This window comes from Triturus cristatus, chromosome 2_1 (genome assembly GCF_964204655.1).
Source record: "Triturus cristatus chromosome 2_1, aTriCri1.1, whole genome shotgun sequence".
NCBI lineage: Eukaryota > Metazoa > Chordata > Amphibia > Caudata > Salamandridae > Triturus > Triturus cristatus.
Window position 1 is genome coordinate 41,231,108 of NC_140581.1, and position 16,311 is coordinate 41,247,418.

Genomic DNA, 16,311 nt, shown 5'->3' on the forward strand with positions numbered 1-16,311 from the left:
AGTGGCACACCAGTATCATTACTTACTGGCTGCAGAGTTGGCCGAAATGAAAACACCATACAGCGCATGGGATGGATACTTGCCGGAAGCGGAGCTGGCAGAGTTATGGCAAGTATCTTGTGCTACACTTATTTGGCGGTTAAACCTGATGCATTAAGGAAAAATCATTTTTTCACCTTGCATAGAATCTACTGGACCCCATAAACGTTGGAAAAGATAAAGAGATGTGTCGACCTAAAGTGTAAACGGTGTGGCAGCGGAGAGGCAGATAACGTGCATATGTTTGCCACTTGCCCAAAGTTAGAAGAATTTTGGTCAGCAGTAGGTAAGACGATCTCTCACTCAGTTTGAGTTAACAGAGAGGTAAGCACTGATTTAATTATGCTGGGATAGCTCAGTTAGTTAAAGACATACACAATCTGCATGTAAACTGCTGCCATTTGATCTTCTATTTAATACTACTAGCAAAGAGAGAAATCTGTAAACTCTGGACTCAGGCAGTGGCCCCTTCAGGGCTGGGATGAAAGAGATCTGTGGGCCTTTTTAGGAGCTGGATAGAAGGAGTGGTAGGTTCTGGGACCTTGCTAAAGATCTGATGACCTCTCTGTCCAATGATTACACCCTCTCAATTCAGCAAAACTAGGACGGTTGTGGAGTTTTGATCTAAGCCAGTAAATCTGATTGATTCAGAGCCAATTCCGGGCAAATACGAAGGACGAGTCAATTGGTGCCAATTTGTGGTGACATGAGGACGAAAATAAAACCAGAGAGAGTGTTAGAGAGATAAAGGAGGAGAGTTACAATGAGAGAGTGTGAGAGGGAAAGGAGCAGAGTTACAAGGAGAGTGTGAGAGGGATAAAGGAGAAGATGTACAATGAGAGAGTGAGAGATACGGGAGCAGAGTTACAATGAGAGACATTAAAAGTAGCGCTAACCGGCTATATCGCCGGTTCCTTACGCCTGCTTATTCTTTGACTTAGCTATGTTTAACATGGGAGGTAGATCGTCAAGCTGAGTCCACATCTCCCTATCACCAATGTTTTTACTGTCGCTGCTTTTTTATCGCAGGTAATCCTGCGATATTGCCCCTTATCGCCGCTGTTGCCGGGATTCCTACCGCCTCGGCGATGAGCCTTGCTGACCGGGCGATAGAATCCGGCGATAGGCGGCGTTATTATTGTGCACGCTAAACACGGCCAGCTGTTGATGATAGGCCCCTTATTTACAATGAGTGAGTGTGTGAGAGAGAAAGAAGGAGAGGTAAAATGAGAGGGTGTGAGAGGGAAAGGTGGAGAGTTGCATGAGAGTGTGAGAGAGATAAAGGAACAGCTTTACAATGAGAGAGTGTGAGAGATAAAGGAGCAGAGTTACAATGAGAGAATGTGAGAGGGAAAAAGGCGCAGGGTTAAAAGGAGAGAGTGCGAGAGATTAAGGAGCAGAGTTACAATGAGAGAGTGCAGGAGAGATCATCAAGCAGTTACAATGAGAGTGTGAGAGGTAAAGGAGCAGAGTTACAATGAGAGAGTGAGAGAGACAAAGGAGCAGAGTTACAATGAGAGAGTGAGAGAGAGATAAAGGGGCAGAGTTACAATGAGAGTGTGAGAGAGAAAGGATCAGAGTTACAATGAGCGAGTGAGAGATAAAGGAGTAGAGTTACAATCAGAGAGTGTGAGAGATAAAGGGGCAGAGTTGCAATGAGAGTGCGTGAGAGAGGTAAAGGGGCAGAGTTACAATGAGAGAGCGTGAGAGAGGTAAAGGGGCAGAGTTACAATGAGAGAGCGTGAGAGATAAAGGAGCAGAGTTACAATCAGAGAGTGTGAGAGATAAAGGGGCAGAGTTGCAATGAGAGAGCGTGAGAGAGGTAAAGGGGCAGAGTTACAATGAGAGAGCGTGAGAGAGGTAAAGGGGCAGAGTTACAATGAGAGAGCGTGAGAGATAAAGGAGCAGAGTTACACTGAGAGAGTGTGAGAGAGATAAAGGGGCAGCGTTACAGTGAGAGAGAATGAGAGTGATAAAGGAGCAAAGTTACAATGAGAGAGTGTGTGAGAGAGAAAGGAGGAGAGGTAAAATGAGATAGTGAGTGCTGGAGCAGAGTTTTCTTTAAGAAAATTCAAGGGCTTTTGAAGCTCTGGCATGTCTATGCGTTTTATTAATTTATTAATAATTAACAATTAATTATTTGTCTTGTGCAAGTGTGATTTTACTAATCAATCTGTTTGTTCTAACATAAGAGAAAGTTATACGAGGGTTAGCTTATTTGTGCTGTTTCTGTTTTAATAATAACGTGCAAGTTTTTATGTTTAAACGTTGCTGTGTGTTGTTTATTTTGAGCACAAAACGCTGTCTGAATTAATGCTTTTTATGTCGCAAAAGCTAGATAAATACATACACATAAGGGTATGAGTGGGGTTAACACTGTTTAATCATTATGCTGTAGTAACGTTTATTTTGTCTCTTTAATTAAGATGGTCTATTGTGGCCTATGAAGGCCTTAACCGAGTTAACTGAAGCCTGGCTGTGGCATATTCTGTGATGTGGCAAGGGAGACCCCTGCTGGAAAAAGGTCGAAGACAACTGACCATAGTCCTTGTTGTAAAACTTTCCATGAGGACATCAGCAGTTTGGAGGATCTCCAAAAGAAATGGAACGTCCTTGGTAATCTCTGAGAAACAAAGGAGCCTTGCAGAAAACTTGTGGACTGTGGCTCGATTGCCGAGGAGAGACGGAACTGTTTAAATACATTGTAGTTTTTGGTTCCTGTTCCGTAGTTTTATATTTTGTGAACTTTCCTGAGCGAAGATGTAGCAATGATACATTCCTTCCTTCTCGCTTTGCTTAGTGATTCAGCGGATGCTGAATAGTTTTATGTGTGTTTCCATTGTAATTTGCACTATAAGAATGTTAGCCTAGGGAGGGCTCTTCCCACTTGCCATTTTACCTTTGCCGCGTGAACTTGCGTTGCTGAGGATCGATGCTGAGGGACTTCGTCTTGAGAGACTTTACCGAGAGACTTGTCCTGACCCGTTCTGACACTTAGTTAGAATAGGTAACTATGAGAAATGATTTATTCTGATTGATTTACTTTGACTAATTTTTAGATAAAGCAATATAACTTTTAAACATGGTGTTGAATATTCTTTTTTGTCAATTATTGTGTACATTTTGATCATTATTGTATAGATTATATAGAGTATGTTTAAGGACAATCACTATAATTAGGTCCTATCGTCCTCGATATAGATGCAGGGTGGTTTAGGAGTTTTCTTCCCACAGGTTTATTGCTGGTAGAGTATTTGAGCGTATGTTAGTGAAATGGGCCCTAGCGTATGATGAATGTATGTGCGTGTAACTGTGAGATTACTCTATCCGTCGTAGTGGGCATATTTTGGATACCCTGATCTCTATCATGAGAATAAAAGAGCAGAGTTCCAATGAGAGAGTGTGAGAGAGAGAAAGAATCAGAGTTACAATGAGAGAGTGAGAGATAAAGGAGCAGAGTTACAGTGAGAGGGTATGAGAGGGATAAAGGAGCAGAGTTACAATGAGAGAGTGTGAGAGAGATAAAGGAGCAGAGCTACAATAAGAGAGCGTGAGAGATAAAGGAGCAGAGTTACAATGAGAGAGCGTGAGAGAGATAAAGGGGCAGAGTTACAATGAGAGAGTGTGAGAGAGAGAAAGGAGCAGAGTTACAACGAGAGTGTGAGAGATACATGGGCAGAGTTACAATGAGAGAGTGAGAGCTAAAGGAGCAGATTTACAATGAGAGAGTGTGAGAGAGATAAACGAGCAGAGGTACAATGAGAGAGTGTGAGAGATAAATGGGCAGAGTTACAATGAGGGAGTGTGAGAGAGATAAATGAGCAGAGTTACAATGAAAGTGTGTGAGAGATAAGGAGCAGAGTTACAACAAGAGTGTGAGAGAGAAAGGAGCAGAGTTACAATGAGAGAGTGAGAGCTAAAGGAGCAGAGTTACAATGACAGAATGTGAGAGAGATAAACAAGCAGAGTTACAATGAGAGTGTGAGAGATAAAGGAGCAGAGTTACAATGAGAGAGATAAAGGAGTAGAGTTACAATGAGAGAGTGTGAGAGATAAGGAGCAGAGTTACAACAAGAGTGTGAGAGAGAAAGGAGCAGAGTTACAATGAGAGTGTGAGAGATAAAGGAGCAGAGTTACAGTGAGAGAATGTGAGAGAGATAAACGAGCAGAGGTACAATGAGAGTGTGAGAGATAAAGGAAGAGAGATACAATGAGAGAGTGTGTGAGAGAGAAAGGAGAAGTTACAGTGAGAGTGTGAGAGAGTAAGGAGCAGAGTTATAATGAGAGAGCGTGAGAGAGATAATGGAGCAGAGTTACACTGAGAGACTGTGAGAGAGATACAGGAGCAGAGTTATGAGAGAGTGTGAGAGGAGGAGAGTTACAATGAGAGAGTGTGAGAGAGATAAAGGGGCAGAGTTACAATGAGAGAGTGTGAGAGAGAGAAAGGAGCAGAGTTACAACGAGAGTGTGAGAGATAAAGGGGCAGAGTTACAATCAGAGAGTGAGAGATAAAGGGGCAGAGTTACAATGAGAGAGTGAGAGAGGTAAAAGAGCAGAGTTACAATGAGAGAGTGAGAGAGGTAAAAGAGCAGAGTTACAATGAGAGAGCGTGAGAGATAAAGGAGCAGAGTTACAATGAGAGAGCGTGAGAGAGATAAAGGGGCAGAGTTACAATGAGAGAGTGTGAGAGAGAGAAAGGAGCAGAGTTACAACGAGAGTGTGAGAGATAAAGGGGCAGAGTTACAATCAGAGAGTGAGAGATAAAGGGGCAGAGTTACAATGAGAGAGTGAGAGAGGTAAAAGAGCAGAGTTACAATGAGAGAGTGAGAGAGGTAAAAGAGCAGAGTTACAATGAGAGAGTGTGAGAGATAAAGGAGCAGAGTTACGAGAGAGTGTGAGAGTAGTAGAGTTACAATGAGAGAGTGTGAGAGGGAAAGGAGAAGTTACACTACAGTGAGAGAGAGAGAGAAAGGAGCAGAGTTCCAATGAGGGATTATGAGAAAGATAAATGAGTAGAGCTACAATGAGAGAGTGTGAGAGAGATAAAGCAGCAGTGACAATGAGAGAGTGTGAGAGATAAGGAACAGAGTTACAATGAGAGAGTGAGAGATAAGGAGCAGAGTTACAACGAGAGTGTGAGAGAGAAAGGAGCAGAGTTACAATGAGAGAGTGAGAGCTAAAGGAGCAGAGTTACAATGAGAGAATGTGAGAGAGATAAACAAGCACAGTTACAATGAGAGTCTGAGAGATAAAGGAGCAGAGTTACAATGAGAGAGATAAAGGAGTAGAGTTACAATGAGAGAGTGTGAGAGATAAGGAGCAGAGTTACAACAAGAGTGTGAGAGAGAAAGGAGCAGAGTTACAATGAGAGTGTGAGAGATAAAGGAGCAGAGTTACAGTGAGAGAATGTGAGAGAGATAAACGAGCAGAGGTACAATGAGAGTGTGAGAGATAAAGGAAGAGAGTTACAATGAGAGAGTGTGTGAGAGAGAAAGGAGAAGTTACAGTGAGAGTGTGAGAGAGTAAGGAGCAGAGTTATAATGAGAGAGCGTGAGAGAGATAAAGGAGCAGAGTTACAACAAGAGTGTGAGAGATAAAGGGGCAGAGTTACAATGAGAGAGTGAGAGATAAAGGAGCAGAGTTACAATGAGAGAGTGAGAGGTAAAAGAGCAGAGTTACAATGAGAGAGTGTGAGAGATAAAGGAGCAGAGTTACGAGAGAGTGTGAGAATAGGAGAGTTACAATGAGAGAGTGTGAGAGGGAAAGGAGAAGTTACACTACAGTGAGAGAGAGAGAGAAAGGAGCAGAGTTCCAATGAGGGATTGTGAGAAAGATAAATGAGCAGAGCTACAATGAGAGAGCGTGAGAGAGATAAAGGGGCAGCGTTACAATGAGAGAGTGTGAGAGATAAAGGGGCAGAGTTACAATGAGAGAGTGTGAGAGATAAAGGAGCAGTTACAATGAGAGAGTGTGAGAGAGAGAAAGATGCAGAGTTACAATGAGAGTGTGAGAGAGAGAAAGGTGCAGTTACAATGAGAGAGTGTGAGAGTGAAAGGTGCAGAGTTACAATGAGAGAGTGTGAGAGAGAGAAAGGTGCACAGATACAATGAGAGAGCGTAAGAGAGATAAAGGAGCAGGGTTACAATCAGAGAGTGTGAGAGAGACAAAGGTGCAGAGTCACAATGAGAGAGTGTGAGAGAGAGAAAGGTGCAGAGTTACAATGAGAGAGTGTGAGAGAGAGAAAGGTGCAGAGATAAAATGAGAGAGCGTAAGAGAGATAAAGGAGCAGGGTTACAATCAGAGAGTGTGAGAGAGAAAGGTGCAGAGTCACAATGAGAGAGTGTGAGAGAGAGAAAGGTGCAGTTACAATGAGAGAGTGTGAGAGAGAAAGGTGCAGAGTTACAATGAGAGATCATGAGAGAGGTAAAGGGGCAGAGTTACAATCAGAGAGTGAGAGATAAAGGGGCAGAGTTACAATGAGAGAGTGAGAGAGAAAGGAGCAGAGTTACAATGAGAAATCATGAGAGAGGTAAAGGGGCAGAGTTGCAATGAGAGTGCGTGAGAGAGGTAAAGGGGCAGAGTTACAATGAGAAAGCGTGAGAGATAAAGGGGCAGACTTGCAATGAGAGAGCGTGAGAGAGGTACAGGGGCAGAGTTACAATGAGAGATCATGAGAGAGGTAAAGGGGCAGAGTTACAACGAGAGTGTCAAAGATAAAGGGGCAGAGTTACAATGAGAGAGTGTGAGAGATAAGGAGCAGAGTTACAACAAGAGTGTGAGAGAGAAAGGAGCAGAGTTACAATGAGAGTGTGAGAGATAAAGGAGCAGAGTTACAGTGAGAGAATGTGAGAGAGATAAACGAGCAGAGGTACAATGAGAGTGTGAGAGATAAAGGAAGAGAGTTACAATGAGAGAGTGTGTGAGAGAGAAAGGAGAAGTTACAGTGAGAGTGTGAGAGAGTAAGGAGCAGAGTTATAATGAGAGAGCGTGAGAGAGATAATGGAGCAGAGTTACACTGAGAGACTGTGAGAGAGATAAAGGAGCAGAGTTACAACGAGAGTGTGAGAGATAAAGGGGCAGAGTTACAATGAGAGAGTGAGAGATAAAAGAGCAGAGTTACAATGAGAGAGTGAGAGGTAAAAGAGCAGAGTTACAATGAGAGAGTGTGAGAGATAAAGGAGCAGAGTTACAATGAGAGAGCGTGAGAGAGAGAAAGGAGCAGAGTTACAATGAGAGAGTGTGAGAGAGAGAAAGATGCAGTCACAATGAGAGAGTGTGAGAGAGAGAAAGGTGCAGAGTTACAATGAGAGAGTGTGAGAGAGAGAAAGGTACAGAGATACAATGAGAGAGCGTAAGAGAGATAAAGGAGCAGGGTTACAATCAGAGAGTGTGAGAGAGAAAGGTGCAGAGTCACAATGAGAGAGTGTGAGAGAGAGAAAGGTGCAGTTACAATGAGAGAGTGTGAGAGAGAAAGGTGCAGAGTTACAATGAGAGATCATGAGAGAGGTAAAGGGGCAGAGTTACAAGGAGAGTGTGAAAGATAAAGGGGCAGAGTTACAATGAGAGAGTGTGAGAGATAAAGGAGCAGAGTTACAATGAGAGAGTGTGAGAGATAAATGAGCAGAGTTACAACGAGAGTGTGTGAGAGGGAAAGGAGCAGAGTTACAACGAGAGAGTGAGAGATAAACGGGCAGAGTTAGAGTGAGAGTAAAGAGGATAGCTAAAATGAGAAGGGGTGTGAGAAATAAAGGAGAGAGTTACAAAGACAGTGTAAAATCAAGAAACAGAAAACAGAGAATGGGACAGAGGACTGGCGCTCAGTTGTCATGTGAGAGAGACTGACAGCCCCCTGCAAGGGAAAGGAGCGTTTATAGGCCTGAAGGGAGAAGCCCCAAGGAAGTAACGTCCCTTAAATTAGAATGAAATCAGCGCCTAGTGATGGGAGCGTTGCAGAGCGCCATGTAAGTGTTGCCAGCTACACTTCTCTTGCAAGGAGAACCCTGGGCAAGGTCAAAGAGGAGTGATCTGGTCTTCCACCAGGAAGAAAGCGGGAGGCAGACAGGGGCCAGGAGCTCGATGATCAGTCCTGCCCTCAGCAGCAGTACTCACTTGTTGCAATGCTGACCAGCGCCAGGTACACCAGTGCTGGGCTCGCCATGGTGCTCGCTCGAGCCCCAGGTCCTATCCTCGCCGCCAGGCCCTCCATCCTTCTCAGGAGCCGGCCCATCAAGTCTGCTTTCCGCCCAGTCCCTGCCAGGAGCCGTCAGTGTGTGAGGCAAGCACCCAGACTGGTTCTGCTCACTGCACTTCCTTCCTCACTAGATATACAAACTGCAGTTTGTTGTAAAAGAGGGAAGTGGTGGGTGCTGGACCAGAGTCCACCGAGGGCAGAGGACCCAGGGAGGCTGGCTCCAGAGCGGGCAGAGGTGCCAGATAGGCTGGCTCCAGAGGATGGGTCCAGAGAGGGCAGAGGTGCCAGGGAGCCTGGGTCCAGAGGCTGGCTCTAGAGAGGGCAGAGGTGCCAGGGAGGTTGGCTCTAGAGAGGGCAGAGGTGCCAGGGAGTCTGGCTCCAGAGAGGGCAGAGGATCCAGGGAGTCTGGCTCCAGAGAGGGCAGAGGATCCAGGGATACTGGCTCCAGAGGATGGGTCCAGAGACGGCAGAGGATCCAGGGAGGCTGGCTCCCGAGGCTGGCTCCAGAGAGGGCAGAGGTGCCAGGGATGCTGGCTCCAGAGATGGCAGAGGTGCCAGGGAGGCTGGCTCCAGAGTGGGCAGAGGTGCCAGGGAGTCTGGCTCCAGAGAGGGCAGAGGATCCAGTGATGCTGGCTCCAGAGGATGGGTTCACTGAGGGCAGAGGATCCAGGGAGGCTGGGTCCAGAGAGGGCAGAGTTTCCAGGGAGGCTGGCTCCAGAGAGGGCAGAGGTGCCAGGGATGCTGGCTCCAGAGGATGGGTCCACTGAGGGCAGAGGATCCAGGGAGGCTGGCTCCAGAGGATGGGTCCAGAGAGGGCAGAGTTTCCAGGGAGGCTGGCTCCAGAGTGGGCAGAGGTGCCAGGGAGTCTGGCTCCAGAGAGGGCAGAGGATCCAGGGATGCTGGCTCCAGAGGATGGGTTCACTGAGGGCAGAGGATCCAGGGAGGCTGGGTCCAGAGAGGGCAGAGTTTCCAGGGAGGCTGGCTCCAGAGAGGGCAGAGGTGCCAGGGAGTCTGGCTCCAGAGAGGGCAGAGGTGCCAGGGAGTCTGGCTCCAGAGAGGGCAGAGGTGCCAGGGATGCTGGCTCCAGAGGATGGGTTCACTGAGGGCAGAGGATCCAGGGAGGCTGGGTCCAGAGAGGGCAGAGTTTCCAGGGAGGCTGGCTCCAGAGAGGGCAGAGGTGCCAGGGATGCTGGCTCCAGAGGATGGGTCCACTGAGGGCAGAGGATCCAGGGAGGCTGGCTCCAGAGGATGGGTCCAGAGAGGGCAGAGTTTCCAGGGAGGCTGGCTCTAGAGAGGGCAGAGGTACCAGGGATGCTGGCTCCAGAGAGGGCAGAGGTGCCAGGGAGGCTGGCTCAAGAGGATGAGTCCACTGAGGGCAGAGGATCCAGGGAGGCTGGTTCCAGAGGATGGGTCCAGAGGGGGAAGAGGATCCAGGGAGGCTGGCTCCAGAGAAGGCTGGCTCCAGAGGCTGGCTCCAGAGAGGGCAGAGGTGCCAGGGAGGCTGGCACCAGGGAGGGCAGAGGATCCAGGGAGGCTGGCTCCAGAGAGGGCATAGGTGCCAGGGAGGCTGGCCCCAAGAGAGGGCAGAGGATCCAGGGAGGCTAGCTCCAGAGAGGGCAGAGGTGCCAGGGAGGCTGGCTCCAGAGATGGCAGAGGATTCAAGGAGGCTGGCTCCAGAGAGGGCAGAGGTGCCAGAGAGACTGGCTCCAGAGAGGGCAGAGGATCCAGGGATGCTGGGTCCAGAGGATGAGTCCAGGCATGCTGGATCCAGAGGATGGGTCCAGAGGATGGGTCCAGGGAGGCTGGCTCCAGAGGATGGGTCCAGTCGTGTCACCAGCACCAGGGATTCCCTGCATAAAGTGTCAACTTCTTCTAATAAATATGCGTCAGGAAGACTAACACCAGGGTCACTGCACCCCTAAAAATGGTGATGGATGAACCTCTGCTGTAGGTGCCGCTGTAAGAGCAAGGAGGCCTGGCCTACACCTCCAGTGCTTCACTCCATGGAGGATGTGTGGGGTTACCCTCTGGGTAAACACAGCAAGGAGCCAATGCTTCACTCCATGGAAGTGGTGTGGGATTAATGTCCGGGGGAACATGGAAAGCAGCCAACTCTTCTGTAATGATGAATTCCTGTAGACAAGATGTACTTTCAGCTGATTTATTAAGTCTTGGTTACAAGCTGGTAAATTCATGTAGAACAGACCCACCAGGAGCAGCCTGCCTGCTGCTCAGCCCATACTCCAACTGTCCACCTCACCTCACAGGCACCCAAGCATTCCATTTATATCCATCATACCAACATTCCACGCAGCACATTCACACTGGCTGAGCAGCTAGGGAGAAAGTAACAGGATAATTACATAAACAGGATACTACAGCTTCACTCCTTCGAGGTGATGTGGGATTACTGTCTGGGTAAACACGGCAAGGAGCCAAGGCTTCACTCCATGAAGGATGTGATGTGGGATTACAGTCTAGGAAAACATGGAATGCAGGTGAGGCTTCACTTCATGGAGGAGGTGATGTGGGATTAATGTCTGGATAGACATAGCAAGCAGCCAAGGCTAGAATCCATGGAGGTGATGTGGGATTACTGTCTGGGGCAACATGGACAGCAGCCAAGGCTAGACTCCATGGAGGTGATGTGGGATTACTGTCTGGGGGAACATGGACAGCAGCCACGGCTAGACTCCATGGAGGTGATGTGGGATTACTGTCTGGGGGAACATGGACAGCAGCCAAGGCTAGACTCCATGGAGGTGATGTGGGATTACTGTCTGGGGGAACATGGACAGCAGCCAAGGCTAGACTCCATGGAGGTGATGTGGGATTACTGTTAAGGGGAACATGGACAGCAGCCAAGGCTAGACTCCATGGAGGTGATGTGGGATTACTTTCTGGTTAAACATGGCAGGCAGCCAAGGCTAGACTCCATGGAGGTGGTGATGTGGAGTTACTGTCTGGGGGAACATGGACAGCAGCCAAGGCTAGACTCCATGGAGGTGATGTGGGATTACTGTCTGGGGGAACATGGAAAGCAGCCAAGGCTAGACTCCATGGAGGTGATGTGGGATTACTGTCTGGGGGAACATGGACAGCAGCCAAGGCTAGACTCCATGGAGGTGATGTGGGATTACTGTCTGGGGGAACATGGACAGCAGCCAAGGCTAGACTCCATGGAGGTGATGTGGGATTACTGTCTGGGGCAACATGGACAGCAGCCAAGGCTAGACTCCATGGAGGTGATGTGGGATTACTGTCTGGGGGAACATGGACAGCAGCCAAGGCTAGACTCCATGGAGGTGATGTGGGATTACTGTTAAGGGGAACATGGACAGCAGCCAAGGCTAGACTCCATGGAGGTGATGTGGGATTACTGTCTGGGGGAACATGGACAGCAGCCAAGGCTAGACTCCATGGAGGTGATGTGGGATTACTGTTAAGGGGAACATGGACAGCAGCCAAGGCTTCACTCCATGGAGGTGGTGTGGGATTACTGTTAAGGGGAACATGGACAGCAGCCAAGGCTAGACTCCATGGAGGTAATGATGTGGGATTACTTTCTGGTTAAACATGGCAGGCAGCAAAGGCTTCACTCCATGGAGGTGGTGATGTGGAGTTACTGTCTGGGGGAACATGGACAGCAGCCAAGGCTAGACTCCATGGAGGTGGTGTGGGATTACTGTCTGGGGGAACATGGAAAGCAGCCAAGGCTTCACTCCATGGAGGTGGTGTGGGGGAGGTGAGGTGCAGTGTAATACAATCATCCAGCTGCAATAAGTCAGACATGCATAGCGAAGTTGGTGTGTGTTTCGCAACACTTTTAATCAAATTCCACATATGTCACATTTACAATATAACCAGTAATCAGACAATGAAAGCAGTAATTTCACAGTGAGAGCAGTGATCTCAGCAGTATTCAGATACATCAGGTGGTACCAGCACCATACACCAATTGATACAGGACCCCGGGCTAGAGTGAAACCAGGACTCTGGCTAGAGAAACCAGGACCCCCCGGCTAGAGTGAAACCAGTCCCCCTGACTAGAGTGAAGCTAGGACCTCAGGCTAGAGTGAAACCAGAGCCACTGGCTAGAGTGAAATCAAGGCCCCCGCTGAGAGTGCAATGAGGCCCTCTGGCTAGAGTGAAACCAGGACCCTGGGCTGGAGTGAAACCAGGAACCTGGGATAGAGAGAAACCAGGAACCAGGGCTGGAGTGAAACCAGGACCCCAGGGCTGGAGTGAAACCAGGACCCCAGGATAGAGTGAAACCAGGACCCCTAGAGTGAAACCAGGACCCCTGGCTAGTGTGAAACCAGAACCCTGGGCTAGAGTGGAACCAGGACCCCTGGCTAGATTGAAACCAGGGCCCCTGGCTAGAGTGAAACCAGCCCCTCCTGACTAGAGTGAAGCTAGGGCCTCAGGCTAGAGTGAAACCAGAGCCACTGGCTAGAGTGAAACCAAGGCCCCCGCTGAGAGTGCAATCAGGCCCTTTGGCTAGAGTGAAACCAAGGCCCACGCTGAGAGTGAAATCAGGCCCTCTGGCTAGAGTGGAACCAGGACCCTGGGCTGGAATGAAACCAGGAACCTGGGATAGAGAGAAACCAGGACCCCGGACTGGAGTGAAACCAGGACCCCAGGCTGGAGTGAAACCAGGACCCCAGGATAGAGTGAAACCAGGAGCCCTGGCTAGAGTTGAACCAGGACCCCTGGCTAGAGTGAAACCAGAGCCCCGGGCTAGAGTGAAACCGGGACCCCTGGCTAGAGTGAAACCAGGATCCCAGACTACAGTGAAAGTAGGACTCTGAGTAGAGTGAAAGCAGCACCCGGGGCTGGAGTAAAACCAGGACCCTGGGATAGAGTGAAACCAGGACCCCTGGCTAGAGTGAAATCAGGACCCCGGGTTAGAGTGAAACCAGGACCCCTGGCTAGAGTGAAACCGTGACCCCTGGCTAGAGTGAAACCGGGACTCCTGGCTAGAGTGAAACCAGGATCCCAGACTACAGTGAAAGTAGGACTCTGGCTAGAGTGATACCAGGGCCCCAAGCTAAAGTCAAACCAGGACCCCTGGCTAGAGTCAAACCACGGCCTCTGGTTAGAGTGAAATCAGGCTCTCTGGCTAGAGTGAAAGCAGGAATCCCGACTAGAGTCAAACCAGGGCCCCAGCTATTGTTAAACCAAAGCCCCTGGTGAGAGTGAAACCAGGCCTCCTGACTAGAGTGAAACCAACCCCCCTGACTAGAGTGAACCCAGGGCCCTTGACTAGAGTGAAGCTGGGGCCTCAGGCTACTGGCTAGAGTCAACACAACTGATGACGCCTTTACACAGGGTTCCCAATCATCTACTGATTGTGACGCATGATCGATAACAGGATGCTGTAACACAGACAGATCACAACCTCCAGACAGAATGCTATGTAGCACTGCGGTTACAGGAAGGTTTCAACTCAAGAGTTTTGTGAGTATCAAAACAGCAAAAGTAATATGTCCCACTCCCTCTATATCATGTGTTATATTGCATGACAGTATCCCCCTCTGCATGAACCTCACCGCTACGTCTCACAGTACGTATGGGTGGAGATAAGAACAGCTTTGATATACTTACTTTGTGAGGTAGTGGCTGGGGGTGTAGTTGATGTGATACACCGTGTCAGTACATTTGTAAAGTTCACTGTTACCATCAGGCGCCCTGGGGTTACCGTCCAATGCTGAAGTGAGGACCTGGGAGGACAGGGATAGTTCACATTTTGGACACACCCAGGTCTTGAGTTGCAGCTAAAAGTGAGATGGTCCACCTCCAGCTCTTACTCTTGTGAGCCGTGAGTGGCAGCAAGGACACCGACTGAGTGGTCTCAATGCCTACCCTTTTGAAACAGGGACTAAAGCCAGGTGTTCAGCTGAAGAATGATGGAGCTGGGTGGTCTGGTTGTCAGCGTGGTCCCTACAGTTGCACGGTGAGTGATGCATAGACTTTTGAATAGAAGCATTTTGGTAATGGAGAACCAAGGGGAGCCTTCAAGACCCAGGATAGATGGGTTTGAATAGGTAGGGATGGCATGGTCTCTGTCACAGATTTCTGCATCATTTCAGGTCAGGATGGACTTGAAAGTCCCAGGGATAAACTTTATGGTAGCCCTGCCTTCCACCATTATTTTTAGGCTTGTGACTGCTGGAACAGAACCATTTTTAGCAAGACACCCTCAAGGTTTAAGACCAAGAGAAAGTGTTCCTGTTGATATGAGATGGGACAGAAACCACCTCATCAATATTAACCCTACGGTTTTCCTCCACAGTGACCGCAGTATTTCCAGCCGATTGATCCACCAAACACCGTCCACACCTCCGGGGGAGCCCAGGATTCAGATTTTAGTTTATTCCGAGTTTAGTTTCAGACGTTGTCAGACATCTAAGCATCCACTGATGCCAGGTAGGATTTAAAGTCCCCTTCAGTAGAACCCCTGAGGGGCCTGTGAGTATCCCAAGAGTGAGGCCACATGATCTATTCAGGTCTGCACGGGGCGAAGTGGATGTTGAAGAATGTCCGACATAATGATGACCACTGTGGTACACTCTGCTTCAAGGCCTCACTGCAGATTGGAAGGGAGCTTTGACTTCTGTCTTGCCGGTATTATCCAGGCCAGGGCACTGCCTGGCCCCTGATGCCTGCATCGTGCAACCTCAGGATCAGGAGATCATGTGAGAGTGTCGAAGGTGGCAGAGAGATCTAATAAAATCAAGTGATGTTATTGTGATTCAATATCATCAACCCTGATATAGTGTCATAAATCAGGAATACTCATCAACAGCAATACGACACACAGTATACCTAGCACCTACAGACGAGGCAGACTGTGCCTCATACTGTGTGTTCATACATCTGATGCTACCGTAGGTCTTGAGATGAACAAAGCAAGCCCAAAATCACTGATGGCTTGCAACAGACAACAAGGGTTTCTGGGTCTGGCTAGTGAGCGAGCCTACTGGCTGCTGGACCACCAAACACATTAGGGTCGAAATATCAAAGAAAACTATAAAAGTGATTTGTAAGTGTGGTAGGTGACGACTCCTCCCCTCTATCAAGTCAGAGATGGCTCTTCACGTATTCATCCTTTGTCTCACTGTCTGAGAACAATACACAAAGACCAACTTCCAGCTACACCTAGGCTTGTGACACAGGACACAGGCTGCAGGCTCCCAATGGTTAGCACAAGAAAATGTCAACTTTCTAAAAGTGGCATTTTCAGAATTGTAACTTTAAATCTGATGTTACCATTAAATACGACTTATTAAATGTAATAAGGTTGCCCAATGTTATTCTGGGGTAGAGGTAGGCCTTGCAGTAGTGAAAAGCTAATTTAAGAGGTTTTCCCTACCAGGACAACTTAAAAGTTAAAAACACATGTCCAACTTTTTAAATCAACTGCACCCTGCCCTATGGGCAGTCTATGGCCTACCAGAGGGTTAAAATATGTATGAAAAAGGAGGTTTTAGGCTTGGTAAAAGGTTTATTTTGCCAGGTCGAAATGAAAATGTAAAACTGCACATGCAGGCTGCAGTGGCAGGCCTGAGACATGTTTAAAAGGGCTACTCAAGTGAGTGGCACAATCTACAATTGACAGGCCCTGTGCACATGCAGCTTCCCTCTAGACTCGTAAGTAAATTAAAAGAGCCTCTCGGGGGTAAGCAAATGTCACCGTATTAAAAAGAGAGAGCAAAAGCACTTTAGCACTGGTTTGCAGTAGTAAAGTGTGCAGAGTCCTAAGGCCCAAAAAAATACACGATCAGCAAAAATGCAGAAGGAAAGCAAAATGTTTGATTATAGAGTAGAGTGCTGTTGTGAACTTCATGAGATCCAACTGTATGGTGCCTCTCAGCATTGTTTGATGTATTCATGTTGTTATGACTAATGTGTAGTTGCGGGGACTTTGACTGTGTACTGTTGTGGTTGGCACTGTTGTCAGATCAGTGATAACCAACTAAATATATAGGAGCAGATTTACAAGCCCCTTGCGTCATTATTGCGCCACCGTTGTGTCACTTTTTGTGATGCAGTGGAGGTGTAAAAATGCAGCCCATTTA

At 48.1% G+C, this 16,311-nt stretch overlaps 1 protein-coding gene across 3 annotated transcripts in view; it reads right to left on the reverse strand.

Annotated features, from left to right (window-relative positions):
* LOC146863679 (sialic acid-binding Ig-like lectin 15) overlaps positions 1–16,311 on the reverse strand; it is a 271,091-nt gene that overhangs the window by 184,565 nt on the left and 70,215 nt on the right. For 2 of the 3 annotated variants that reach the window (XM_085640666.1, XM_085640664.1), the window contains exon 1: positions 8,149–8,276. The exons of the other annotated variant lie outside the window; for it this stretch is intronic. In XM_085640666.1, the coding sequence (XP_085496792.1) occupies positions 8,149–8,266 (118 nt within the window). In that variant the 5' untranslated portion in view covers positions 8,267–8,276. Of the gene's footprint in view, positions 1–8,148; positions 8,277–16,311 lie in introns of those variants that run through there. 3 annotated transcript variants of the gene reach the window in all.